The sequence below is a fragment of the Ahaetulla prasina genome, chromosome 5 (assembly GCF_028640845.1).
Source record: "Ahaetulla prasina isolate Xishuangbanna chromosome 5, ASM2864084v1, whole genome shotgun sequence".
NCBI classification, from domain to species: domain Eukaryota; kingdom Metazoa; phylum Chordata; class Lepidosauria; order Squamata; family Colubridae; genus Ahaetulla; species Ahaetulla prasina.
Window position 1 is genome coordinate 135,923,582 of NC_080543.1, and position 26,048 is coordinate 135,949,629.

A 26,048-nucleotide genomic window follows, 5' to 3' on the forward strand; every position below is an offset into this window, starting at 1 on the left:
CTTCAGATTTATTTTTTATTTTTATTTATTATTTTATTTATTTGCATTTATATCCCGCCCTTCTCCGAAGACTCAGGGCGGCTTACACTATGTTAAGCAATAGTCTTCATCCATTTGTATATTGTATACAAAGTCAATCTGGGTCCTCATTTTACCTACTTTATAAAGGATGGAAGGCTGAGTCAACCTTGGGCCTGGTGGGACTAGAACCTGCAGTAATTGCAAGCAGCTGCTGTTAACAGACTGTCTTAGCAGTCTGAGCCACCAGAGGCCCCTTGATCGATAGATTGATATATTTCAGTTGGTAGGTGAGAGAGGATGGAAATTCAGCCTTGGATAGAAATAAATAAATAAATAAATTGTGGCATCTTTGGGAAAATCCAGTTTTTTACCCTCCGCGCTTCTTTAAAGCACATTTAAGCTTGATTTGCTGTTCAAAAAAATTTGCCGTCTTTATTTCTTTCTCCAGAGACGTTGGCTATGAAAGGGCTGACGCTGAATTGTTTAGGGAAAAAAGAAGAAGCGTACGAATTTGTTCGGAAAGGACTACGCAACGATGTCAAAAGTCACGTTTGTATCCTTTGAAATTGTACCTCGGTTTGTTTGTTTGTTTGTTTTTGCTGAATAGTTTTTGCTGTTCTCAAACTTCCTTATGAAATAGACCAATGTCTCATCTACACAAAATGAATTAAAGTGATTGGGTTTTTTTAATGCTGAAGAATTTTTTTTTTTTTTAGAATTTTTTTTTTTTTTATTGGCCAAGTGTGATTGGACACACAAGGAATTTGTCTTGGTGCATCTGCTCTCAGTGTACATAAAAGAAAAGATACCTTCATCAAGGTACAACATTTACAACACAATTGATGATCAATATATCGATATAAATCATAAGGATTGCCAGCAACAAGTTATAGTCATACAGTCATAAGTGGAAAGAGATTGGTGATGGGAACTATGAAACGATTAATAGTAGTGCAGATTCAGTAAATAGTCTGACAGTGTTGAGGGAATTATTTATTTAGCAGAGTGATGGCCTTCGGGAAAAAACTGTTCTTGTGTCTAGTTGTTCTGGTGTGCAGTGCTCTATAGCGTCGTTTTGAGGGTAGGAGTTGAAACAGTTTATGTCCAGGATGCGAGGGGTCTGTAAATATTTTCACGGCCCTCTTCTTGATTCGTGCAGTATACAGGTCCTCAATGGAAGGCAAGTTGGTAGCAATTATTTTTTCTGCAGTTCTAATTATCCTCTGAAGTCTGTGTCTGTCTTGTTGGGTTGCAGAACCGAACCAGACAGTTATAGAGGTGCAAATGACAGACTCAATAATTCCTCTGTAGAATTGGATCAGCAGCTCCTTGGGCAGTTTGAGCTTTCTGAGTTGGCGCAGAAAGAACATTCTTTGTTGTCCTTTTTTAATGATGTTTTTGATGTCTGAACATCTTGCTCTTAACCAAATACCTAAATATTTCACTTTTTTTACGACTTGAAGTCCCATTCTTTCCTCAAGTTCTCCTTTCTGTTTTTCCGTTAAATTCTTTAACTAACATTTTAGTTTTTTCTTTGTTAATTTTAAGGCCTGTGACTCCCCCATATTTCTGTATCTCTTGCACTAGTATTGGTCCTGATTCCAATGCGTCTTCTATAGCAAAAAGCATATAATCTGCAAATGCCTGCACTTTAAATTCTTCCTGTTTAATTTTGGTTCCTTTTATTTCCGTTTTCTGTCTAATTCTCTGTAATAATATCTGAAGGGTCAGGATAAAGAGCAGAGGTGACAGAGGACAGCCCTGCCGAACTCCTTTTGTTATCTTAAATAAATTTGCACTCCCCCCATTTATTATTACTCTCGCCTTTTGCATGGAATAGATCGATTCAATCAGCTTTTCAAATTTATCTCCGAATTTCATAGCTTTAATTTGTCGAATCATAAATTCCCAATTTACGTTATCGAAGGCTTTTTGTGCATCCAGGGCTACTTGTCTTTCTGGATGCTCCTCGTAATATTCCAATATATTAGTTACTGTTCTGGTATTGTTTCTAATTTGTGGGGGGAGATACAGGTACTTCTCAACATACAACCACAACTGAGCCAGAAAAATTCTGCGGATAAGTGAAACATGTATTAAGTGCGTTTCGCTCCGTTTTGTGACCTTTCTTTCATAGAGTTATTAAGTGAATCCCTGCAGTTGGTTAAGTTAGTAACCCAGTTGTTAAGTGGCTTCCCCGTTGACTTTGCTTGTCGGAAGGTCACAAAAGGGGATCGTGTGACCCCGGGACCCGGCAGCCGTCATAAATATGAGTCAGTTTCCTAGTATCTGAATTTTGATCATGTCACCGTGCAGATGCTAGGTGGAGGCAGATATTTCTCTCTCTGGGCCCCACTGAGATTATATCTGCTGAACAAAACTCCTCATTGGCGACAGGAAGGGCATCTGGCCATTCAAACACTCTGCTAGCTCCATTCAGATGCCCAGACTCCACCCCGCAGGGGGTTATGGGGTCGTTAAAAGATGATGATGATGACCATGGGGACACCTCAACGGACGTGTGAAAAACACTCCTAAATTCCTTTTTTCACTGCCATTGTAATTTTGAACCGTCACTAAACTAACTGTTGTAAGTTGCGGACTACTTGTACAATGCAAGACTTCTGTTTACCCTTACACAGTTTCATCAGAGTTGCTACTGTTAAGTTGGGACGCGGTGGCTCAGGGGCTACGACGTTGAGCTTGTCGATCGAAAGGTCAGCAGCTCAGCGGTTCGAATCCCTAGTGCTGCCGTGTAACGGGGTGAGCTCCCGTTACTTGTCCCAGCTTCTGCCAACCTAGCAGTTTCGAAAGCACGTAAAAAATGCAAGTAGAAAAAATAGGGGCCACTTTGGTGGGAAGGTTAACAGCGTTCCGTGCGCCTTTGGCGTTGAGTCATGCCGGCCATGGAGACGTCTTCGGACAGCGCTGGCTCTTCGCCTTTGAAACGGAGATGAACACTGCCCCCTAGAGTCAGCAACGACTAGCACGTATGTGCGAGGGGAACTTTTACCTTTACCTTTTACTGTTAAGTTAGAGCTGCGTTTCTTGTCTAGACAACTTCCTAAGGCTTACATCCACCCCGTGATCCGCGAGTTGCACTAATGTCGGCCTAATTTGTCTTCCGCAACCAGGGTCTGCCTGTTTTCCTTAACCCTTGTTTAGGTTGGCACGTTTACGGACTCCTGCAGCGCTCCGATAAAAAGTACGACGAAGCGATTAAGTGCTACCGAAATGCCCTGAAGCTAGATAAAGACAATCTGCAAATCCTTAGGGATCTTTCCCTGCTGCAGATCCAGATGAGAGATCTCGAAGGCTATAGAGTGAGTGCTTACGTTGAATCCATCAACCGTTGTTGCCTTGAAATCCATTTGTGTGTGAAACTTAAACACATACATTGAAATTCTGTATGAATTTGTAGGGAGGAGAGAGGAAGGGAGAGAAAGACAGGGAGGGAGGGAGGGAGGGAGGGAGAAAAAGACAGAAAGAGAGAAAGAGAGGGAGAGAGAGATAGAAAGACAGAGAAAGAGAGACAGAGAGAGAAGAAAGACGGAGGGACAGAGAGAAAGAGAGAAAGAAAGACACAGAGAGACAGGGAAAGAGAAAGATGGAAGGAGGGAGAGAGGGAGAAAGAAAGAAAGAGACAGAGAGAAAGACGGAGGGAGGGAGACAGAGAGAGAAAGAGAGGGAAAAGAGAAACAAAGACAGAAAAAGAGACACACACACAGAGAAAGACGGAGGGAGAGAGAGAGAGAGAGAGAAAGACAGAGAGAGAAAGAAAGACAGAGAGAGAGAGAAAGAAAGAGAGAGAGAGGGAGAGAGAGAGGCATTTGAATTTTATCAATAAGGTGGGAAATTAGTTTAATTTTCAGAGTATCTTAAACCTTGTATCTATGGGCCACCTGTACATACACAATTCTGCCAAACAAACAACAATGCAAAAGGATTTTCTGTGTAGAAAATTTGCATGTTCTCGCGTTACTGTTTGTCCATTGTGTTCTTTAATAACAGAGGGGCAGTTTTAACAATAAATTGTCTGTTTATTTTCCTTAGTTCAGTTTGGTTAGGATCAGGTGTTACTGCTTAAGATGGTGTAGGTAGGGTCTCCTGCTTGAGTTGGAGCGGGGGGCGGGGGGGGTTGGACTAGATGACCTACAAGCTCCCTTCTGACTCTGTTAATCTGTTAAAATGGTTCAAGCAGGGTAGATGTTAATATGATTGACCCTGTACTGAATTCAAATTCCTCCCAAAGAGGTAAGAAGGTGATTTGGCGGATTCTTAGCAAAAGCTAAGTTTAGCTAATTTTCTCTGTTACTGGTAATGCTAAGCTTCTTGTTAATTGTCTAGTTTGACAATAAAGTAACCCTGGTTTTTCTCCTTGCTCCATTTCTTTAAAACACCTCTTTCCTTTTAACATTTCGGTTGACTTTTCTTTCTGCTCTTTAAATAGCATGTAGAGTCAACCTAAGAATGAATGAAAGAATGAAAGAAAGAAAGAGAGAGAGAGAGAAAGGACTGGGGGAGACTTGATAGCAGTATTTCAATATTTGAGGGGCTGCCACAAGGAAGAGAGTGGTCAACCTATTCTCCAAAACACTAGAAGGCAAGACAAGAAGCAATGGATGGAAGCTAATTAAAGAGAGAACAACCTAGAACTAAGGAGAAATTTCCTGACAGTGAGGACAATCAACCGGTGGAACAGCTTGCCACCAGAAGTTGTGGGTTCTCCATTACTGGAAGTTTTCAAGAAGAGATTGGACAACCATTTGCCTGAAACGGTAGAGGGTGTCCTGCTTGAGCAGGCGGTTGGACAGAAGACCTCCAAGGTCCCTTCAGATCTGTTATTCTGTTATTTCTGCCAATAGAAATGAAATAGCATTCATTCTAGCTCTTATCTAGACAGCGAATTTCAAATGAAGATTGTTAAAATTAATCCTCTACAAGTTTATTTCCGAGACAGCCTTTTCTGGATTTTCTGATGGTTTTGCATTTCTGAGGGTTTTGATCCTTCATATCATTGATTATAAAACTTTGATTAAGAAAGTACATTATTTGGAATACCGTTTTTAGTTGTCTTTCTTGTTTCTTTAAAGGAAACCAGATATCAATTACTTCAGCTCCGGCCCACTCAAAGAGCATCTTGGATTGGCTATGCAATTGCCTATCATTTGTTAAAAGATTACGACATGGCCTTAAAATTATTAGAAGAATTTAGGAAAACCCAACAGGTAAGATTTTATTCCGAAGGGGCCCAGCCCAATATCCGCAGATAAGAATTTGAGTAGCTGAATTTCTCCATGCCTCTCTCTTCTATTATATTTAAAAACTACATCGCCAAAGCCTGAAGGGAAATGAAGTGCAGCTTTTAAAATGAAACACTGCTTTAATTAATAATTAATTTTTGCTTCAGCTAGAAGAAATCGACCGCACATCACATGTGGTCTGCTTTTTAAGTTAAAAAAACCAAACCAAACCAGAGTTTTCCATAAAAAGATTTTGTTCTTCGAAAGCAAATTGTTTACTTTCGTACAAAGCATACGAATGAATTTACTTGGAATGGATTCCTTACATGTTGTATAATTTTTACAGGGCATATTTCTTGTATGTTCACCCCCTGAGTTCAGTGAATCTTCATTTGAAGTTAATGATCTGTTCAATTAATTTCAAAGGGATTCTAGAAACTAGAAAAAGTGCAGAGAAGAGCAACAAAGATGATTATGAAAGTGGAGGCTAAAACATATGAAGAATGGTTGCAGGAATTGGGTTTGGCTCGTCTAGAGAAAAGAAGGACTAGGGGGGACATGATAGCAGTCTTCCAGTATTTGAGGGGATGCCACAAAGAAGAGAGGGGTCCAGTGGTGGTTTGCTCCCAGTTCAGACCAGTTCGCGAGAATAAAACTGGTGGGATCCTCTTCCCACTGACATAGATGTCATCAGGAAACTTCTGGGCGCGTGGCCCCGTTGTGAACCAGTAGTAAAGATAAGTAGAACCCACCCCGGAGGGGTCAACCATTCTCCAAAGCACCTGAGGGTAGAACAAGAAGCAGTGGATGGAAACTAATCAAGGAGAGAAGCAACCTAGAACTAAGGAGAAATTTCCTGACAGTTAGAACAATTAATCAGTGGAACAACTTGCCTGCAGAAATTGTAAATGCTCCAACACTGGAAATTTTTAAGAAAATGTTGGATAACCATCTGTCTGAGATGTTATAGGGCAGGGGTGAAATCTACTTACCTCTGATTGTAGATCCTCTGCGCAAAGCCGTCACATGCGCAGAGGGTCAAAAACAGGTTTCTTCCTGGTTAAAACCAGGAAGTAAGAGTGTTCGGGCAGGTAGGCGGAGTCTTGCGCTGCCGCCGCTACTGGTTCATCAAACCACACGCCACCACCGCCGCTGCTGGTTCGCCTGAACTGGAGCAAACAGGTAGCATTTCACCCCTGGTATAGTGTCTCCTGCTTCAGCAATGGGTTGGACCAGCGTCCCTTTCGATTCTGTATTCCGTTATTCTGCTAGTCTGTTACTTTGACTTTTTATGTTCTCTTTTATTAAGTTTTCAGGTATCTAAACCGTTTATCAAAGGGACACATCAAAAGTCTGTCCCAACCACATTTTAGAATGTAGGTTAATATGAGCAGAAATATATTATAATACCGGCATAACCATTATTGTCAGTTGAAAATCAACAGAGATATGCAGTGCTCCAGGTCGTGGTTGACGCAAAGGTGCTTTTTCAGGAGGCAACTGGACTTTCTGGTTTTTTTCTTTTGAAGACGTTTCGCTTCTCATCCAAGAAGCTTCTTCAGCTCTGACCGGATGGCGGGGAAGGGAAGGATTTCTATTCTATAAGTGCTGGAATTCCTTAAGGAATATAAATCCTTCCCTTCCCCACCATCCTGTCAGAACTGAAGAAGCTTCTTGGATGAGAAGCAAAATGTCTTCAAAGAAAAACCAAAGAACGTCCAGTTGCCTCGTGAAAAAAGCATTTTTGGAACACTTGTCAGTTGAAACAACCTTTTCTGATGCAGAATTTATCCATATCAAAAGCGAGAAAGTCCAATGGATTTTTTTTTAAAAAATGCTACAACTGATGAGTTTCTACTCTGTAATGTCTTCTGGTCTTTTTATTCATTTTCAAATAAATAAATAAATAAATAAATAGCTTTTTGATGTAGTGACGCTTCCCAACTGGATACCAATCTATGGGTTTATTTTTTTTTCAGGTGCCCCCTAACAAAATAGATTACGAATATAGTGAATTAATATTGTACCAAAACCAAGTAATGAGAGAAGCAGATCTCTTTCAAGAATCTCTGGACCATATAGAAACGTACGAAAGGCAAATCTGCGATAAACTCATGATAGATGAGATTAAAGGTAAATTCTTTTTATAAGCCCTTAGTTAGCCTTAATTTTTCATAGTCCTGTTTCTTTCTTTCTTTTTCCTTCCTTCCTTCCTTCCTTCCTTCCTTCCTTCCTTCCTTCCTTCCTTCCTTCCTTCCTTCCTTCCTTCTTTCTTTCTCTCTCTCTCTCTCTCTCTCTCTCTCTCTCTCTCTTTCTTTCTTTTTGAACTTTGAATGTTTGGGGTTAATTTTTTCCCTTGGCCGTCTCTTTGTAAAGTGTGATTTAGAAAGTATAAGCTTTCTCAATCGTTTTAGCTGTTTTAAGTTTTGCGATCCTGGTTGCTGTGACACAGTGGCACCATTTGAGCTGTTCTCACAAATTTCTAACCAAGTTTGGGGCATGGACAGCACTAAGAGCTCCACAGATGACCAGTTTCTCACCTCAGTCCTGTTGTGGCTGATGGCCCCTTATGGTTGGAGTAGACCATGTGGGTGTTGGATTATCTGTACTCATAGTATTTTAGGAGGAAATTTAAGAAGAGTCCTTGGTGCTCTCTGAGCTTGGTGGTTTTCTTGCAGATGTTTCATGACCAAACTAGGTTAACATTATCAGTGCTAGAAGGGAGTGGGGTTTGGAAAGAAAAAAAGAAAGAGAGGGGGAGAGAGAAAATAGGAAAGGAAAAGGAAGGAAGGAAGGAAGGAAGGAAGGAAGGAAGGAAGGAAGGAAGGAATCAATCAATCAATCAATCAATCAATCAATCAATCCTTGGTCCTTTCTGATGTTGATTATTTTCTTGCAGATGTTTCATTATCCAAATTAGGGAATATCATGAGTGTTAGCCACTAGCACTGATGATGTTACCTAGTTGGGTCATGAAACGTCTGCAAGAAAACCACCAAGCTCAGAGAGCACCAAGGACTCCACAGCTCCTCCTCCTCCTCCTCTTCCTCCTCCTCTGCTCCACAAACCCAACTCCCTTCTAGCACTGATGATGTTACCTAGTTGGGTCATGAAACGTCTGCATGAAAACAACCAAGTTCAGAGAGTACCAAGGACTCCATAGTTCCTCCTCCTCCACCTCTTCCCTTCTAGTATTGATGATGTTACCTAGTTGGGTAAAGAAAACCGCCAAGCTCAGAGAGCACCAAGGGCCCTCTAGTGGCTCAGACTGGTAAGACAGTCTGTTATTAACAGCAGCTGCTTGCAATTACTGCTGGTTCAAGTCCCACCAGGCCCAAGGTTGACTCAACCTTCCATCCTTTATAAGGTAGGTAAAATGAGGACCCAGATTGTTGGGGGCAATAAGTTGACTTTGTATATAATATACAAATGGATGAAGACTATTGCTTGACATAGTGTAAGCCGCCCTGAGTCTTCGGAGAAGGGCGGGATATAAATGCAAATTAAAAAAAATAAAAAATAAAAAAAGGACCCCTCATTTCAACCGTGAGCTACCCATACTCTCCTTTATTGCAAATGTAAAAATCGATCCTTTTCAGCGTCGGAAGCTTTTCCATTTTTTAAACGTCAGGTGGGATTATATTATTGCTGCAGGTGAAATGCTGCTGAATTTGGGACGCCTGGAAGAAGCGGCTGAAATATATCGGGAACTTATTGATCGGAATGCAGAATGTTGGAGTTACTACGAGGGCCTGGAAAAAGCTTTGCGGCCACGTAAGCGACGGAATTGTACATTTCGCTTCAGGCATTTGGGGGAGGCGGTTGAAAAAAATATGGTGTATGGAGAACCATGCATTTAGGGAAATATAGATAGTCCTCGATTGACGATCTCAATTGAACCCAAACTTTCTGTGGCTAAGCATGGGAGTTGTTACATTGAGATTTGTCCAATTTTACGACCTTTCTTGTCACAGTTCTCAGGGTGCCGTCCGCCAAGCAATGTCGGCTGGCGGCCCCCAGGGGAAGGTCCTTCTCTGTGGGGGCTCCTACCCTCTGGAACGAACTTCCCCCTAGCTTGCGTCAATTGCCTGACCTTCAGACCTTTCGCCGCGAGCTGAAGACATATTTATTTATTCGCGCGGGACTGGCTTAAATTTTAAATTTTAATTTAATTGGAGTTGGATTAATTTATATTTAATATGAATTTTAAGGGTTTTTAGGTCTAAACGTTTTAAATTTCTGCCAATTATATAATAAGTTTTTTAATTTCTGTTTTAGTTGTACATTGTTATTGTTTTTATATTGGCTGTAAACCGCCCTGAGTCCTTCGGGAGAAGGGCGGTATAAAAATCTAATAAATAAATAAATAAATAAATAAAAAACAGTTGTTAAGTGAAACACTGCGGTTGTTAAGTTTGTAACCCAGTTGTTAAGTGAATCGGGCTTCCCCCTTGACTTCGCTGATCAGAAGGCCGTGATAGTTCAGGCTGGTAAGAAGCCTGTTATTAGAACACAGAGCCTGCAATTACTGCAGGTTCAAGCCCGGCCCGAGGTTGACTCAGCCTTCCATCCTTTATAAGGTAGGTAAAATGAGGACCCAGATTGTTGGGGGGGCAATAAAAATTGACTTTGTATATAATATACAAATGGATGAAGACTATTGCTTGACATAGTGTAAGCCGCCCTGAGTCTTCGGAGAAGGGCGGGATATAAATGCAAATTAAAAAAAATAAAAATAAAAAAAGGACCCCTCGTTTCAACCGTGAGCTACCCATACTCTCCTTTATTGCAAATGTAAAAATCGATCCTTTTCAGCGTCGGAAGCTTTTCCATTTTTTAAACGTCAGGTGGGATTATATTATTGCTGCAGGTGAAATGCTGTTGAATTTGGGACGCCTGGAAGAAGCGGCTGAAATATATCGGGAACTTATTGATCGGAATGCAGAATGTTGGAGTTACTACGAGGGCCTGGAAAAAGCTTTGCGGCCACGTAAGCGACGGAATTGTACATTTCGCTTCAGGCATTTGGGGGAGGCGGTTGAAAAAAATATGGTGTATGGGGAAACAATGCATTTAGGGAAATATAGATAGTCCTCGATTGACAGCCTCAATTGAACCCAAACTTTCTGTGGCTAAGCATGGGAGTTGTTACATTGAGATTTGTCCAATTTTACATTTGTCATCCATCAATAGACTCTTTAGAAGAGAGGCTAGAATTGTATGAAGAAATAAGCAAGCGACATCCACGGGCAGTTTCGCCTCAAGGCTACCTTTAAACTTTGTCACAGGTAACACGTTGCCGTCTTTACATCGTAGAGCTCCACGATACTTAAAATATATAGTTTATTTTGTTTAGATCCCGCCGTGAACCGAAAAGCGATTTTCAGACACAAAGCATAAAGCCAGAAAAACTAAAGGCTTTTAAGAAAAGCTATGCGTAGCTGGATTTTATTCAGACTGGGACTGGCTTAAATTTTAAATTTTAAATTTTAAATTTTAAATTTTAAATTTTAAATTTTAAATTTTAAATTTTAAATTTTAAATTTTAAATTTTAAATTTTAAATTTTAAATTTTAAATTTTAAATTTTAAATTTTAAATTTTAAATTTTAAATTTTAAATTTTAAATTTTAAATTTTAAATTTTAAATTTTAAATTTTAAATTTTAAATTTTAAATTTTAAATTTTAAATTTTAAATTTTAAATTTTAAATTTTAAATTTTAAATTTTAATTTGATTGGAGTTGGATTAATTTATATTTAATATGAATTTTAAGGGTTTTTAGGTCTAAATGTTTTAAATTTCTGCCAATTATATAATAAGTTTTTTAATTTCTGTTTTAGTTGTACATTGTTATTGTTTTTATATTGGCTGTAAACCGCCCTGAGTCCTTCGGGAAAAGGGCGGTATAAAAATCTAATAAATAAATAAATAAATAAAAACAGTTGTTAAGTGAAACACTGCGGTTGTTAAGTTTGTAACCCAGTTGTTAAGTGAAACACTGCGGTTGTTAAGTTTGTAACCCGGTTGTTAAGTTTGTAACCCGGTTGTTAAGTTTGTAACCCAGTTGCCAAGTGTTTGAATTTTGATCACATGACCTCGGGACACTGCAACTGTCATAAAGTACATGCCAGTTGCCAAGTGTTTGAATTTTGATCACATGACCTCGGGACACTGCAACTGTCATAAAGTACATGCCAGTTGCCAAGTGTTTGAATTTTGATCACATGACCTCGGGACACTGCAACTGTCATAAAGTACATGCCAGTTGCCAAGTGTTTGAATTTTGATCACATGACCTCGGGACACTGCAACTGTCATAAAGTACATGCCAGTTGCCAAGTGTTTGAATTTTGATCACATGACCTCGGGACACTGCAACTGTCATAAAGTACATGCCAGTTGCCAAGTGTTTGAATTTTGATCACATGACCTCGGGACACTGCAACTGTCATAAAGTACATGCCAGTTGCCAAGTGTTTGAATTTTGATCACATGACCTCGGGACACTGCAACTGTCATAAAGTACATGCCAGTTGCCAAGTGTTTGAATTTTGATCACATGACCTCGGGACACTGCAACTGTCATAAAGTACATGCCAGTTGCGAAGAGTTTGGATTTTGATCACATGACCTCGGGACACTGCAACTGTCATAAAGTACATGCCAGTTGCCAAGTGTTTGAATTTTGATCACATGACCTCGGGACACTGCAACTGTCATAAAGTACATGCCAGTTGCCAAGTGTTTGAATTTTGATCACATGACCTCGGGACACTGCAACTGTCATAAAGTACATGCCAGTTGCCAAGTGTTTGAATTTTGATCACATGACCTCGGGACACTGCAACTGTCATAAAGTACATGCCAGTTGCCAAGTGTTTGAATTTTGATCACATGACCTCGGGACACTGCAACTGTCATAAAGTACATGCCAGTTGCCAAGTGTTTGAATTTTGATCACATGACCTCGGGACACCGCAACTGTCATAAAGTACATGCCAGTTGCCAAGAGTTTGGATATTGATCACATGACCTCGGGACACTGCAACTGTCATAAAGTACATGCCAGTTGCCAAGTGTTTGAATTTTGATCACATGACCTCGGGACACTGCAACTGTCATAAAGTACATGCCAGTTGCCAAGTGTTTGAATTTTGATCACATGACCTCGGGACACTGCAACTGTCATAAAGTACATGCCAGTTGCCAAGTGTTTGAATTTTGATCACATGACCTCGGGACACTGCAACTGTCATAAAGTACATGCCAGTTGCCAAGTGTTTGAATTTTGATCACATGACCTCGGGACACTGCAACTGTCATAAAGTACATGCCAGTTGCCAAGTGTTTGAATTTTGATCACATGACCTCGGGACACTGCAACTGTCATAAAGTACATGCCAGTTGCCAAGTGTTTGAATTTTGATCACATGACCTCGGGACACTGCAACTGTCATAAAGTACATGCCAGTTGCCAAGTGTTTGAATTTTGATCACATGACCTCGGGACACTGCAACTGTCATAAAGTACATGCCAGTTGCCAAGTGTTTGAATTTTGATCACATGACCTCGGGACACTGCAACTGTCATAAAGTACATGCCAGTTGCCAAGTGTTTGAATTTTGATCACATGACCATGGGGATGCCGCAACGGTCGTAAGTGTGAAAAACGGTCATAAGTCACTTTTCTTCAGTGCCTTTTTAACTTTGGACGGTCAGTAAACAAATGGTTGCAAGTGCAGGGCTAGCTTTAAATATTCATTGCAGTCTCTCTAAGCTTAAAACTATGTGTTGCAGAAAACGGAGAGCAAGAACCACCAACGACACTGCTTTGGGTTCGATATTTCCTTGCGCAGCACTTCGACAAGCTTGGCCAATTTTCCTTGGCATTGGATTACATCAATTCTGCTGTGACAAGTACTCCAACGTTAATAGAGCTCTTCTATTTGAAAGCCAAAATTTATAAGGTCATTGCCCTTCCTTAACTATCCCATATTCGGAATATGTGAATCTTAGTGTGTTTATATTTCATGTAACTTGATAATGCACCTAAAGACAAAGGTTAGTGAAGAGCAGGATGATTTGACTTGTAGAATAGAATAGTGTAGAGTAGGGTAGGGTACGGTAGACTAGAGTAGAATATATAGAAAATAGAATAGAATAGAAGGATAGGATAAGGTAGGGTAGAGTAGAATCGAATCAATACAGAAAATAGGAAAGGAAGGAAGGAAGGAAGGAAGGAAGGAAGGAAGGAAGGAAGGAATCAATCAATCAATCAATCAATCAATCAATCAATCAATCAATCAATCAATCAATCAATCAATCAATCAATCAATCAATCAATCAATCAATCAATCAATCAATCAATCAATCAATCAATCAATCAATCAATCAATCAATCAATCAATCAATCAATCAATCAATCAATCAATCAATCAATCAATCAATCAATCAATCAATCCTTGGTCCTTTCTGATGTTGATTGTTTTCTTGCAGATGTTTCATTATCCAAATTAGGAATATCATGAGTGTTAGCCACTAGCACTGATGATGTTACCTAGTTGGGTAAAGAAAACCGCCAAGCTCAGAGAGCACCAAGGACTCCATAGTTCCTCCTCCTCCACCTCTTCCCTTCTAGTATTGATGATGTTACCTAGTTGGGTCATGAAGCGTCTGCATGAAAACAACCAAGTTCAGAGAGTACCAAGGACTCCATAGTTCCTCCTCCTCCACCTCTTCCCTTCTAGTATTGATGATGTTACCTAGTTGGGTAAAGAAAACCGCCAAGCTCAGAGAGCACCAAGGGCCCTCTAGTGGCTCAGGCTGCTAAGACAGTCTGTTATTAACAGCAGCTGCTTGCAATTACTGCTGGTTCAAGTCCCACCAGGCCCAAGGTTGACTCAACCTTCCATCCTTTATAAGGTAGGTAAAATGAGGACCCAGATTGTTGGGGGGGCAATAAGTTGACTTTGTAAAATATACAAATAGGATGAGACTATTGCCTTATACACTGTAAGCCGCCCTGAGTCTTCGGAGAAGGGCGGGATATAAATGTAAATTTAAAAAAAGGGGGGGGGATCACGTGACCTCGGGACACTGCAACTGTCATAAAGTACATGCCAGTTGCCAAGTGTTTGAATTTTGATCACATGACCATGGGGATGCCGCAACGGTCGTAAGTGTGAAAAACGGTCATAAGTCACTTTTCTTCAGTGCCTTTTTAACTTTGGACGGTCAGTAAACAAATGGTTGCAAGTGCAGGGCTAGCTTTAAATATTCATTGCAGTCTCTCTAAGCTTAAAACTATGTGTTGCATTGTAGTGTTTGATTGCAACTCCTCTATAAGAAATAACTTGAAAATAATGTCTCTTTGTTTGAACATGAGATATTTAACTATTTCAGTTGTTTGCTATTCATGAAAACGGCCTCAACCAATTCAATATTACTTCTAGTAAATTTGAGCTGCTCTGTCGGAGGGAATTTCATGCTCCGCGTTTATTTGGAAACGAAATAAAAAGCATATTACATTAAAACTCGATATATGTTGAGCTGCATCCAAATTTAGATGAAGGGAAAATGGGGTAAGATGTTAATTGTTGGGATGAATAATTCAGACAACAAAACTCTCTAGTTTTCCGAAGTGGATTGTGAACTGTAAAATGATTTGTAAAAACCGGTGGGGGTATTCAGCCAGTTCATACCGGTTACCTACCACTGGTAAAAACGAAATAAAGATACTAGAGTTAATGTCTGCACAAATATGGATTCAGGTTTTCTGCTCGCAGGAAAGCTTCAGGCGAGTGAAACCGAATAATTGGATTTAGCTCAGCACAAGGAATACACTGTTCTACATTGCTGCTTGTCCCTGAACTGTGTGACTTTAAGGCATAACAACTCCAATTTTTACATTTGTCATCCATCAATAGACTCTTTAGAAGAGAGGCTAGAATTGTATGAAGAAATAAGCAAGCGACATCCACGGGCAGTTTCGCCTCGAAGGCTACCTTTAAACTTTGTCACAGGTAACACGTTGCCGTCTTTACATCGTAGAGCTCCACGATACTTAAAAATATATTTTTTCCCCATTTGCATTTCATCTGCAGTGGAAGATTTGTCTTTGGTTTTCTTTTAAAATATATAGTTTATTTTGTTTAGATCCCGCCGTGAACCGAAAAGCGATTTTCAGACACAAAGCATAAAGCCAGAAAAACTAAAGGCTTTTAAGAAAAGCTATGCGTAGCTGGATTTTATTCAGACCCAATAACTTGTAACAGTTCTTTCTATGGCTAACGGCAGTTTTCTGGGAATCTGGGAATATTGATCTTTAATAGGAAACACTCAGCTATCTTTGAACCAACAGAAGTGAGTAGTGGGGAGGCTATCACCAACCTCCTAGAAAGATATCAAAAGGATTTAATTTTTTTTAAAAAAATATTTGTATCCTGCCTGTAGTATTTTTACAAACAACCCAAGGCAGCAGATGTATCCTTCTTCTATTTTCCCCACAACAACAACAACCCTGGGAGGTCAACTGAATTGAGAGAGAGTGACCGGCTCAAAGTCACCTAGCTGGTTTTCATGCTAAGAAAAGGTCTAGAACTCCCAGTTTCCTGGTAATTATCCCAGTCACCCAGCTGGCTTTCCTGCCTAAGGCTGGACTAGAACTCACTGTCTCCTGGTGATTGGTCCAAAATCACCCAGCTGGCTTTCATGGCTAAGGTGGGACTAGAACTCACAGTCGCAATTGGTCCAGAGTCATCCAGTTGGTTTTCATGCCTAAGGCAGACTAGAACTCACTGCCTCCTGGTGATTGGACCAAGGTCATCTCGTGGGCTTTCATGACATAAGGCAGGACTGGAACTCACAGTCTCCTGCTTTCTGGCCTGGTACCATAACCACTAGACCAAACTGGCTGTCCAAAGGTACCTGGGCAACTGATTCAACTTCAGTATCTGGACACACCTGCAAATGTTCTTGATGGATAAGATGATTGAATCTGCCCATCAATGCCATTGACGGTAGGTTACCTAGGCCCACCACTTGTAAGAGTGCAAGGACTGTGATCAAAATACTTGGGAGTGATAAAGTACCAATAAAGGAGAATATTTGTAGCTCAGCATTGAACTGTGAGGTCCTTGGTAGACTCTGAGTGTTTCCATTGCATGATCTGATTAGGATCTCCTTAAGAACTACCATTATGTAGGGACTGAACACTTTGCGATTGTTGTTAATTCCATCCAGAGATATTAAACGGCAATGCCAAACCATCGTATACTGTACATTACGGGTTTTGAGAACGAATTTGTCCCCAGCAATCTTAAAAATCCGGTTGCATAACTGCGATCTACATATATTATGCAAATTGACCGGATTTCCATATTTTTTTGTGGAGGAATGCAAGTTAAAGTATGAACTTCTCGAAATAGTTTTTCTTTCCATTGTTATCGTTGTGATTTTTCATAGTTTATGCAAAATGAACATGGAGTTATTATGTAATATAATCGATATGTTTTTTGCTTCTAGGTGAAAAATTTAGAGAATTGTTGGATAAATTCCTAAGGGTTAACTTCAGCAAAGGTTGCCCGCCCCTGTTTACAACTTTGAAATCTTTGTACTACAGTACAGAAAAGGTTAGTTTTCTTAATATCTATCTATCTATCTATCTATTTATCCATCTATCTATCTATCTATCTATCTATCTATCTATCTATCTATCTATCTATCTATCTATCTATCTATCTATCTACCTACCTAGCTACCTATATCTATATCTATATCTGTCTGTCTGTCTGTCTAGCTATCTAGCTAGCGATCAATAATAGTTACTTTCTGGTAATATCTTAGATGGAACCGGGGGGTGGGGAGAAGTAGGTTCATGGTTTAAAAAAAAAGTCAGATTATACCACTCATTGTAATTTCAAGAGAAAGTATGGATGCATTAATTCTCACAATGGAAGAACTGATGGAGCTAGCAGAGATGATTAAATGAGCTGCTTTAATCAAAGAAAAGGATACGTTCCATTTTATATTAACTTGGAACGCTTCTAGGTTCTGTGCTCGAGAAAAAACAATGACATTCTGACTTTGGGATTTGCTGATTAGATAAGATGTGTGTGATTGCAGAAATGGTAAGTATATATACTAAATATGCAAAAGTAAAAAAAAATTGAGACTGTAATGTTAATACCTTTATTCTACCGTTGTCGTGTCCCACTCCCACTCCGACGAACGAGTCAAGGAAGTCCGTAACAAACTTGGCAACGAAGCCTCTGCAGCTTGCCAAGTTCCTTCGAGGTTTATCAGGGCAGGCAGGAGTCCAAGTTGTGACTTCAGCGATAGGGTCTGATATCAGCAAACCAGATAAGACTTTGCTTGACTCAAGGTTGGAATGCCAAAAGCAGGTCCTTTATATAGGCTGTGGGGTGTGGCTCCATGACTCAGCATTTATCCAGGCCTGCCCCACCCTTCCTTCTGCTGGCATCACCTCTCAGATCTCCAGAAGCGAGGGTCCTCCCACACTGAATTGTCTTCAGCTGGATCTGCTGTCAGCGTCTGGGAAAGGGAGGGGTCAGAGGGAGTAGGCCCGAGTAAGTCTACCACCTGGCTGGCTTCCTGCTCTGAAGGCTGAGCCAAAGGAACACACGCTGTATGAGTGAGGTTTATTGGGCTTCTCCTTTCACTCCTTGAATCCTCTCCGGGCATGGGGCCAGGGCCGGGGGCTGGAGTCATGACAGGCCGTTCATCTTCATTATCAGACTCGGAGTCTGATAAAAGGCCTGGCTGGAGACGGGAGGAGCCCGGCTGAGGAGAGGAGGGAGGATGAGTCACAACAACCGTGCTGAAAATATTTGAAAATCGATGCTTTTTTTTTAACCCCATACTTCTCACTCCCCCCTCCCCCACTTCCATTTTCACATTATCTTTATTTTTTCTTATTTTTTACATTTTGATACGTTGAATGTGTTGTAAATGTTGTACCTTGATGAATGTATCTTTTCTTTTATGTACACTGAGAGCATATGCACCAAGACAAATTCCTTGTGTATCCAATCACACTTGGCCAATAAAAAATTCTATTCTATTCTATTCTATTCTGAATAAAATTTCTTTCAAAGAAAGAATGAAAATACCCAATATTTTATTTGGGAAAATAACTGCTGCAGAAAAAGACTCTGCAGTAGATGGCAGCAAAGAGAGGCATGCAACTCTTTATCGCCATCTAGTGGTTTTCCAAGGAGGCGTTTTCAAGAACGTACAACAGCGAGTTGTACAGAAAGCACCATAACATTCTGTCAAGTTAAAAAATTGCAATGTTTGTTGTTCGTTGAGTGATGCGCTTTATAGACAGAATGAATGAATGTTAATTGAGACAGTAAGAGTATTTTAACACAACTTTCTTAATTCTCTTTTGCAGATTTCAACAATCCAAGAGCTGGTAATTAGTTACGAAGCTTCTTTGAAAACCTGTCACATGTTTAGTCCAGATGGTAAGCTTCGGTGCTGAGGAACGTAGCTAAAATGCAAAGTTTAATGAGTGTAATCTGGACTGGTATATCTTCACAGGGGAATCCGTTTTCTTAAGAACCGAGTCTTTTGATAATATGTACTTCTAGGTTAAGTATTGCAAATTGTTCTATGTGTGTTGCAGAAAACGGAGAGCAAGAACCACCAACGACACTGCTTTGGGTTCGATATTTCCTTGCGCAGCACTTCGACAAGCTTGGCCAATTTTCCTTGGCATTGGATTACATCAATTCTGCTGTGACAAGTACTCCAACGTTAATAGAGCTCTTCTATTTGAAAGCCAAAATTTATAAGGTCATTGCCCTTCCTTAACTATCCCATATTCGGAATATGTGAATCTTAGTGTGTTTATATTTCATGTAACTTGATAATGCACCTAAAGACAAAGGTTAGTGAAGAGCAGGATGATTTGACTTGTAGAATAGAATAGTGTAGAGTAGGGTAGGGTACGGTAGACTAGAGTAGTATCAAGTAGAATAGAGTAGAATAAATAGAAAATAGAATGAAATAGAACATCAACACAATAGAGTAGAGTAGAGTAGAATAGAATAGAATCAATACAGAAAATAGAACAAGATAGGATAGGATAAGGTAGGGTAGGGTAGGGTAGAGTAGAATAAATAGAAAATAGAATGGAACAGCATCAACACAGGAGCTTATTTTCTGAAGCTCTGCTAGGGAGCTTCTTTTCTGAAGCTTCGTTTCTGATGCTTTTTTTCAGCCTCTGAAAACCTCAGTTTGAGAAGCTGGGCAGGGCTACATTCAGCATATAAGACGCACCCAGATTTTCACCCTCTTTTTTGGAGAAAAAAGGTGCGTCTTATACTCAGAAAAATATATTATCACAAAAGGTCAATAGAAGTAAAGCTTGATTGTATCTGCGGAACAAAACTCCTCATCGGCGACAGGAAGGGCATCCGGCCAGTAAACACTCAGCTCCCTTCAATTGCCCAGACTTCGCCCTGCAAGGGATTATGGAATTGTTAAAAGAAGATGATTTTAACTAGAATTAAGACTATTTCTAAAGTACTTTTCTCATTTTTCCAGGAAGGGACTTCTGCCACGGAGAATCTCAATGAAATGCAGTGCATGTGGTTCCAGACCGAATGTGCTTTGGCTTTTCAAAGACTAGGAAAATATGGGGAAGCTTTGAAACAGTGCCACGAAATTGAGAGGGTAAGTCGAACAATGGATGGGTTTTATTTCCCGTGATTCAGTGGTGAAATGTAAAATTTGTTACTGTGGGTGTGGCTTGTTCTGTGGGCGTGGCTTGGTGGGGGGTAATGTGACTGGGTGGGCGTGGCCAACTTTTTTTTTTTACTTTTAAAAGCATTTTAAAAATGCTTTTAAAAGGCTCCTCTGTCGATCCCAGCTGTGTTGCCTGATCGTCAGGGGCTTTTCTTTTCTTTTAAAAGCATTTTTTTTGCCTTTTAAAGGAAAAAAAAGCCTCTGACAATCAGGCAACTCAGCCGGGATCGCTAGAGGAGCCTTTTAAAAGCATTTTTTCTACAACCTCTTGAGGTTGTAGAAAAAATGCTTTTAAAAGGTTCTTACGATCCCAGCTGAGCCGCGTGATCATCAGAGCCTTTTTTTTTTCTTTTAAAAGCATTTTTTTGACCGAAGAAAAAATGCTTTTAAAAGTAAAAAAAAACCAACCTCTGATGATCGCGTGGCTCAGCTGGGCATGGGGTGGGGGGAGGGGGACCAGGGATTTTTGCTACCGGTTCTCCGAACCAGCCGCCACCGTCGCTACTGGATCGGGTGATCCGGTCCAAATTGGGAGCATTTCACCCCTGCTCTGATTCTACCACTTCCTCTAATTAACGTGGGTTCGATTACTTACTGCCCGAAGAGAATCTACAAGGAAAGGATCCTGAATTTAAAAGAATCCTCCTACCACAAAAACCACGTGGTCAGCTCATCTAAGCAAACTTTTCCGATTTGAGCTTCAGTTTCTTGAGAAATATGCCTTGTCTTTCTTTCAAAAGAACGGCAGTTTGTAAAATTGTAAAAGGCCTCTATTTTTCTTTGCTGGAATTTCCATGCTGGAAATTATTTTTTTTTAAGGGTTGCTTCCTTGTAATTCAAAACTAAATCAAGAGCGATCCAACTGGACTTTCCGGTTTTTCTTTGAAGGCGTTTCACTTCTCATCAGAACTGAAGAAGCTTCTTGGATGAGAAGTGAAATGTCTTCAGAGAAAAACCAGAAAGTCCAGTTTTCTCTTGGGAAAAAAAACACACCTTTGGGACCTGGAAGACGGAGAATCTCCAGAGACAAGTCAAGAGAGGCTTTACAGATCAGCTGCAGGCATTAAACAGGCCCTAAAAAAAACATAACACTGGCATACTTCAGAAACATCTCAGAGACCACCAACAGACTATTTCAACCAGTAGTATCATCGTAACACGCAAACCAACTGAAACTCTCCAAAATATCCTGAGTAAACCGAAAGACGCAGCAGTCCCGGAAGAAGAAAAACAAAAAACAAAACAGCAGTCATCTACAACAGCCATTTGTCTGAAATGTTAAAGGGTCTCCTGCTTGAGCCTGTAGACTAAACCATATGAAGAACGGCTGCAGGATTTGGGGATGGCCGGTCTAGAGAAAAGAAGGACTAGGGAGTGACCTGATAGCAGTCTTCCAGTATTTGAGGGGCTGCCACAAAGAAGAGGGGGGGTCAAATTATTTTCCAAAGCACCAGAGGGCAGGTCAAGAAACAATGGATGGAAACTCATCAAGGAGCGACGCAACCTGGAATTGAGGAGAAACTTCCTAACGGTGAGGACAATTTAACCAGTGGAACTGCTTGCCACCAGAAGTTGTGGGTGCTTCATCACTGGAGGTTTTTAAGAAGAGACTTGACAGTCATTTATTTGAAATGGTAGATGGTCTCTGTTTGAGCAGGGGGTTGGACTAGAAGACCTCCAAGGTCCCTTCCAACTCTATTTTATTCTATTATTAGCAGGGGTTGAACTAGAAGACCTCCAAGGTCCCATCTCTATTCTATTCTATATCATATTCTATATTCTATCTTGTCCTGTCCTGTCCTGTCCTGTCCTGTCCTGTCCTGTCCTGTCCTGTAATTCAATTCTATTCTATTCTATTCTATTCTATTCTATTCTATTCTATTCTATTCTACACTCTACTCTACTCTGTTCTATTCTCTAATCTACTCTACTCTTGACTTGACTCTATTCTATTCTATTCTATTCTATTCTATTCTATTCTATTCTATTCTATTCTATTCTATTCTATTCTATTCTACATTCTATTCTCTACTCTACTCTACTCTGTTCTATTCTCTAATCTACTCTACTCTTGACTTGACTCTATTCTATTCTATTCTATTCTATTCTATTCTCTAATCTACTCTACTCTACTCTACTCTATTCTTAGCAGGGGGTTGGACTAGAAGACCTCCAAGGTCCCATCTCTATTCTGTTCTATATCGTATTCTGTATCCTATCCTGTCCTGTCCTGTCCTGTAATTCTACTCTACTCTACTCTATACTCTACTCTACTCTACTCTATTCTATTCTTAGCAGGGGGTTGGACTAGAAGACCTCCAAGGTCCCTTCCCATTCGGTTATCCTGTGTTCTCTTGTGTCTTTCAGCACTTCTTTGAGATCACCGATGACCAGTTTGACTTCCACACGTATTGTATGAGGAAGATGACCTTGCGTGCCTACGTCGATCTCTTGAGGTTAGAAGACGTGCTAAGAAAACACGCTTTTTATTTCAAGGCGGCGCGATCAGCCATAGAAATTTACTTGAATCTGCACGACAACCCCTTGGCCAGCGAGAACAAAGAGCAAGAAGTGAACTCAGGTATTTGAGCTTTCGCCAAGCAGGATTTGAATTCACTTCCCAGAGGGGGATTCCAGAAGCCAAGATCGTTGGCTCTTCAGAATTTCAAGGCCATCGTGAAGAAACAGATCACTCTACTTTTAGGTTTGGTGTTTTAGAGGGCAAAGAGCGTCCTGGGAATAATCAGAGTCTCTCTCTGAGCTTGGTTGTTTTCATGCAAACATTTTATTATCCAAACTAGGTAACCTTATCAGTGCACTGATGCTGTTACCTAATTCGGTAATGAAACATCTGCAAAAAAAAGAAGAAAGCTTCTCCTCCTCCTCCTCCTCCTCCTCCTCCTCCTCCTCCTCCTCTCCACAAACCCAACTCCCATCTAGCACTGATGATGTTACCTAGTTCGTTAATGAAACGTCTGCAAGAAAGCTCAGAGAGCACGAAGGACTCCAGAGTTCCTCCTCCTCCTTCCCCTCCCTCTCCTCCTCCCTCTCCTCTCCACAAACCCAACTCCCTTCTAGCACTGATGATGTTACCTAGTTGGGTAATGAAGCGTCTGGAAGAAATCAACGAAGTTCAGAAAGGACCAAGGACCCCACAGTCCTCCTCTTTCTCCTCTTCCTCCTCCTCCTCCTCTCCACAAACCCAACTCCCTTCTAGCATTGATGATGTTACCTAGTTTGGTACTGAAATGTCTGCCAGAAAACAAGCAAGCTCAGAGAGCACAAAGGAACCCTCATTTCAACCCTGAGCAGTAAATATTCTCTTTTATCAGTAATTAGGGTACAGGTAGCCCTTGACTTACAGTAGCAAAAACACTTACTTACAGTATATACTGCTTCATTGTGCTTTCCAGCCCTCTCTACACGGTTTACAGAGTCAACCACTTGCCCCCAAGAATCTGGGTCCTCATTTTATCGACCTCAGAAGGACAGAAGGCTGAGTCAACCTTGAGCCGGTCAGGATCGAACTGCTGGCAGATGGCAGAGTTGGCCGACAATATGGCATACTGCAATAGATCATGTAATGGTTGTTCGAAATCAACAATAGAAGTGAAAAAAGCAGCTTATGATTGTTTTTCACAATCATAAAATAGGGATTGTTTTTCACAATCAATCATAGGGCCTCTGGTGGCTCAGACTGGTAAGACAGTCTGTTATTAACAGCAGCTGCTTGCAATTACTGCAGGTTCAAGTCCCACCAGGCCCAAGGTTGACTCAGCCTTCCATCCTTTATAAGGTAGGTAAAATGAGGACCCAGATTGTTGGGGGCAGTAAGTTGACTTTGTATATAAATATACAAATAGGATAAAGACAATTGCTTACATAGTGTAAGCCGCCCTGAGTCTTCGGAGAAAGGCGGGATATAAATGCAAATAAAATAAAAATAAACTTAACAACCGTTGCAGCGTCCCCATGATCACATGATCAAAGGTCAGGCGCTTGGCAACTGGCATGTACTTAAGACGGTTGTAGTGCCCTCTGGGTTACAAGATCCCCTTTTGTGGCCTTCTGACGAGCAAAGTCAGTTGGGAGAAGCCAGATTCACTTAACAACCGTGCTGCTAACTTACCCACTGCAGTGATTCACTTAACGACCGTGGCCAGAAAGGTCGTAAAACCGGGCAAAACTCACTGAACAAATGTCTCGATGTAACAACAGGAACGTCGGGCTCGATCATTGGTCGTAAGCCGAGGGCTACCAACCCGTGTCCAAATCAAAAACGAAAACGAAAAAACATAATTCTGTTTTTCTACAGAAAACCTTTCTGCCAAAGAACTGAAGAAAATGCTCAGCAAGCAACGGCGGGCGCAGAAGAAAGCGAAACTGGAAGAGGAGAAGAAGCACGCGGAACGAGAGCGGCAGCAGAAGAGTCAGAAGAAGAAACGAGACGAAGAGGAGGAGGAGACCAGCGGCCTGAAGGAAGAGTTAGTTCCTGAGAAACTGGAAAGGGTAAAAAAAACCCTCCACTTTTGTTTAATTCTAAGCTGCTGAGATTGTTCGTTCTGCACCGTCTCTCCTGGAGACGAAGCGGGAGATAAATCTTAACGCATAAAAAAACTAATTAGAGGCACTCCTCAATTTACAACAGTTCATTTAGTGACCAAACTGAGTGGTGCGGTGGCCTAGAGGTGGAGCGCTCACCTCACAATCAGGAGGCTGTGAGTTCGATCCTAGGTAGAGGCAGTGTTCTGTCCCCGTCCCCACTTCACGGAGCAAACACAAAGACGCGTGTCTCCCAGTCTTTTTATTTGCTACAGACCTGATTTTCTTCAATTGAGGAAATACTTGGCAGTGACCGTGCAAAGGCCTGCCAAGTTCTGAGTCCGTTATCTCGTATCCAAGGTCCGTTGCCAAAACTCACTGACAAAGTCTGTTAACCCTCCAACAACTGAGCTGCAGTGCACCCTTGGTAGCTTTTTTGTCCGTCACAAGGGCCACATGGCAGCTCCACCCACTTTTATACCCTGTGGGGTGTGGCTCAGTGACTCAGCAATCTCTGAGCCTGCCACACCTCTTCCTCTGTTGCACACGCTTATCTTTACGTCGCTGCCTCGGATCAATCCAGGATTGATCGTCAGCAGCTGGGACTTGAGGCGTTGCCAGGGAGGAGGAGAGTGCGGGAGTGGGAGGCCTTGTCAGCTCCTCCTCCTGGCCTGCAGCTGGAACTTGGGGCGGTGCCAGTGAGGAGGGTCCTGGCGAGGGAGGCCTTGCTGGCTCCTCTCCCTCACTTTTCGAGTCACTCTCCTCCATGAGGACAGGCTCGAGGGCCCGAGTCACAACAGGCAGATATTTCTCTCTCTGGGCACAATGAGAATCTATCTGCTGGGGAAAAAACTCTGCATTGGCAACAGGAAGGGCATCTGGCTGTTAAAACACTTTGCTAACTCCATTCAGTTGCCCAGGCTCCACCCCGCAAGGGATTATGGGGTCGTTAAATGAAGATGATGATGATTTAGTGACCGAAATTACCACCGCCTTAAAAAGAGGAATGTTTTTCACTTTTAACGGCCCTTATAGCATCTCCACGGTCATCCCGTGATCAAAATTCAGACGCTTGTATCTACTGCGGTGTAAAAGCAATAAGTTGTGGCTGTAAGGTTGGTATCTTCTCCTGAGCTACAGAGTCGGAAATCGGTGCCTTTTTCTTTCCTTTCCCCCTTTTACCCTATATTTCTGGGGTTGTTTTTTTTTTTTTTTGCATTTATATCCCGCCCTTCTCCGAAGACTCAGGGTGGCTTACACTATGTTAGCAATAGTCTTCATCCTATTTGTATATTTATATACAAAGTCAACTTATTGCCCCCCCAACAATCTGGGTCCTCATTTTACCTACCTTATAAAGGATGGAAGGCTGAGTCAACCTTGGGCCTGGTGGGACTAGAACCTGCAGTAATTGCAAGCAGCTGCTGTTAATAACAGACTGTCTTAGCAGTCTGAGCCACCAGAGGC

At 41.1% G+C, this 26,048-nt stretch overlaps 2 protein-coding genes across 3 annotated transcripts in view; both read left to right on the top strand.

The window, feature by feature from the left end:
- Nucleotides 1–19,118, top strand: part of LOC131199114 (N-alpha-acetyltransferase 16, NatA auxiliary subunit-like) — a 39,321-nt gene extending 20,203 nt beyond the window's left edge. The window contains exons 3-11 of one of the 2 annotated variants that reach the window (XM_058184499.1): nt 470–574; nt 3,187–3,344; nt 5,115–5,249; nt 7,244–7,397; nt 8,919–9,038; nt 15,194–15,289; nt 16,791–16,897; nt 18,682–18,754; nt 18,916–19,118. In XM_058184499.1, coding sequence (XP_058040482.1) covers nt 470–574; nt 3,187–3,344; nt 5,115–5,249; nt 7,244–7,397; nt 8,919–9,038; nt 15,194–15,289; nt 16,791–16,897; nt 18,682–18,754; nt 18,916–19,103 — 1,136 coding nt within the window. In that variant the 3' untranslated portion in view covers nt 19,104–19,118. Of the gene's footprint in view, nt 1–469; nt 575–3,186; nt 3,345–5,114; nt 5,250–7,243; nt 7,398–8,918; nt 9,039–10,134; nt 10,255–15,193; nt 15,290–16,790; nt 16,898–18,681; nt 18,755–18,915 lie in introns of both variants that reach the window. The other variant, XM_058184498.1, reaches the window with a different exon arrangement.
- A 594-nt stretch (nt 19,119–19,712) lies between these two features.
- LOC131199115 (N-alpha-acetyltransferase 16, NatA auxiliary subunit-like) lies at nt 19,713–25,251 on the top strand. Its single transcript, XM_058184500.1, has 3 exons — nt 19,713–19,967; nt 22,407–22,620; nt 24,355–25,251. Exons 1-3 carry the CDS (start codon nt 19,785–19,787, stop codon nt 24,588–24,590), a joined length of 633 nt encoding a protein of 210 aa, XP_058040483.1. The 5' UTR covers nt 19,713–19,784; the 3' UTR covers nt 24,591–25,251.
- The last annotated feature ends 797 nt before the right edge of the window (nt 25,252–26,048 follow it).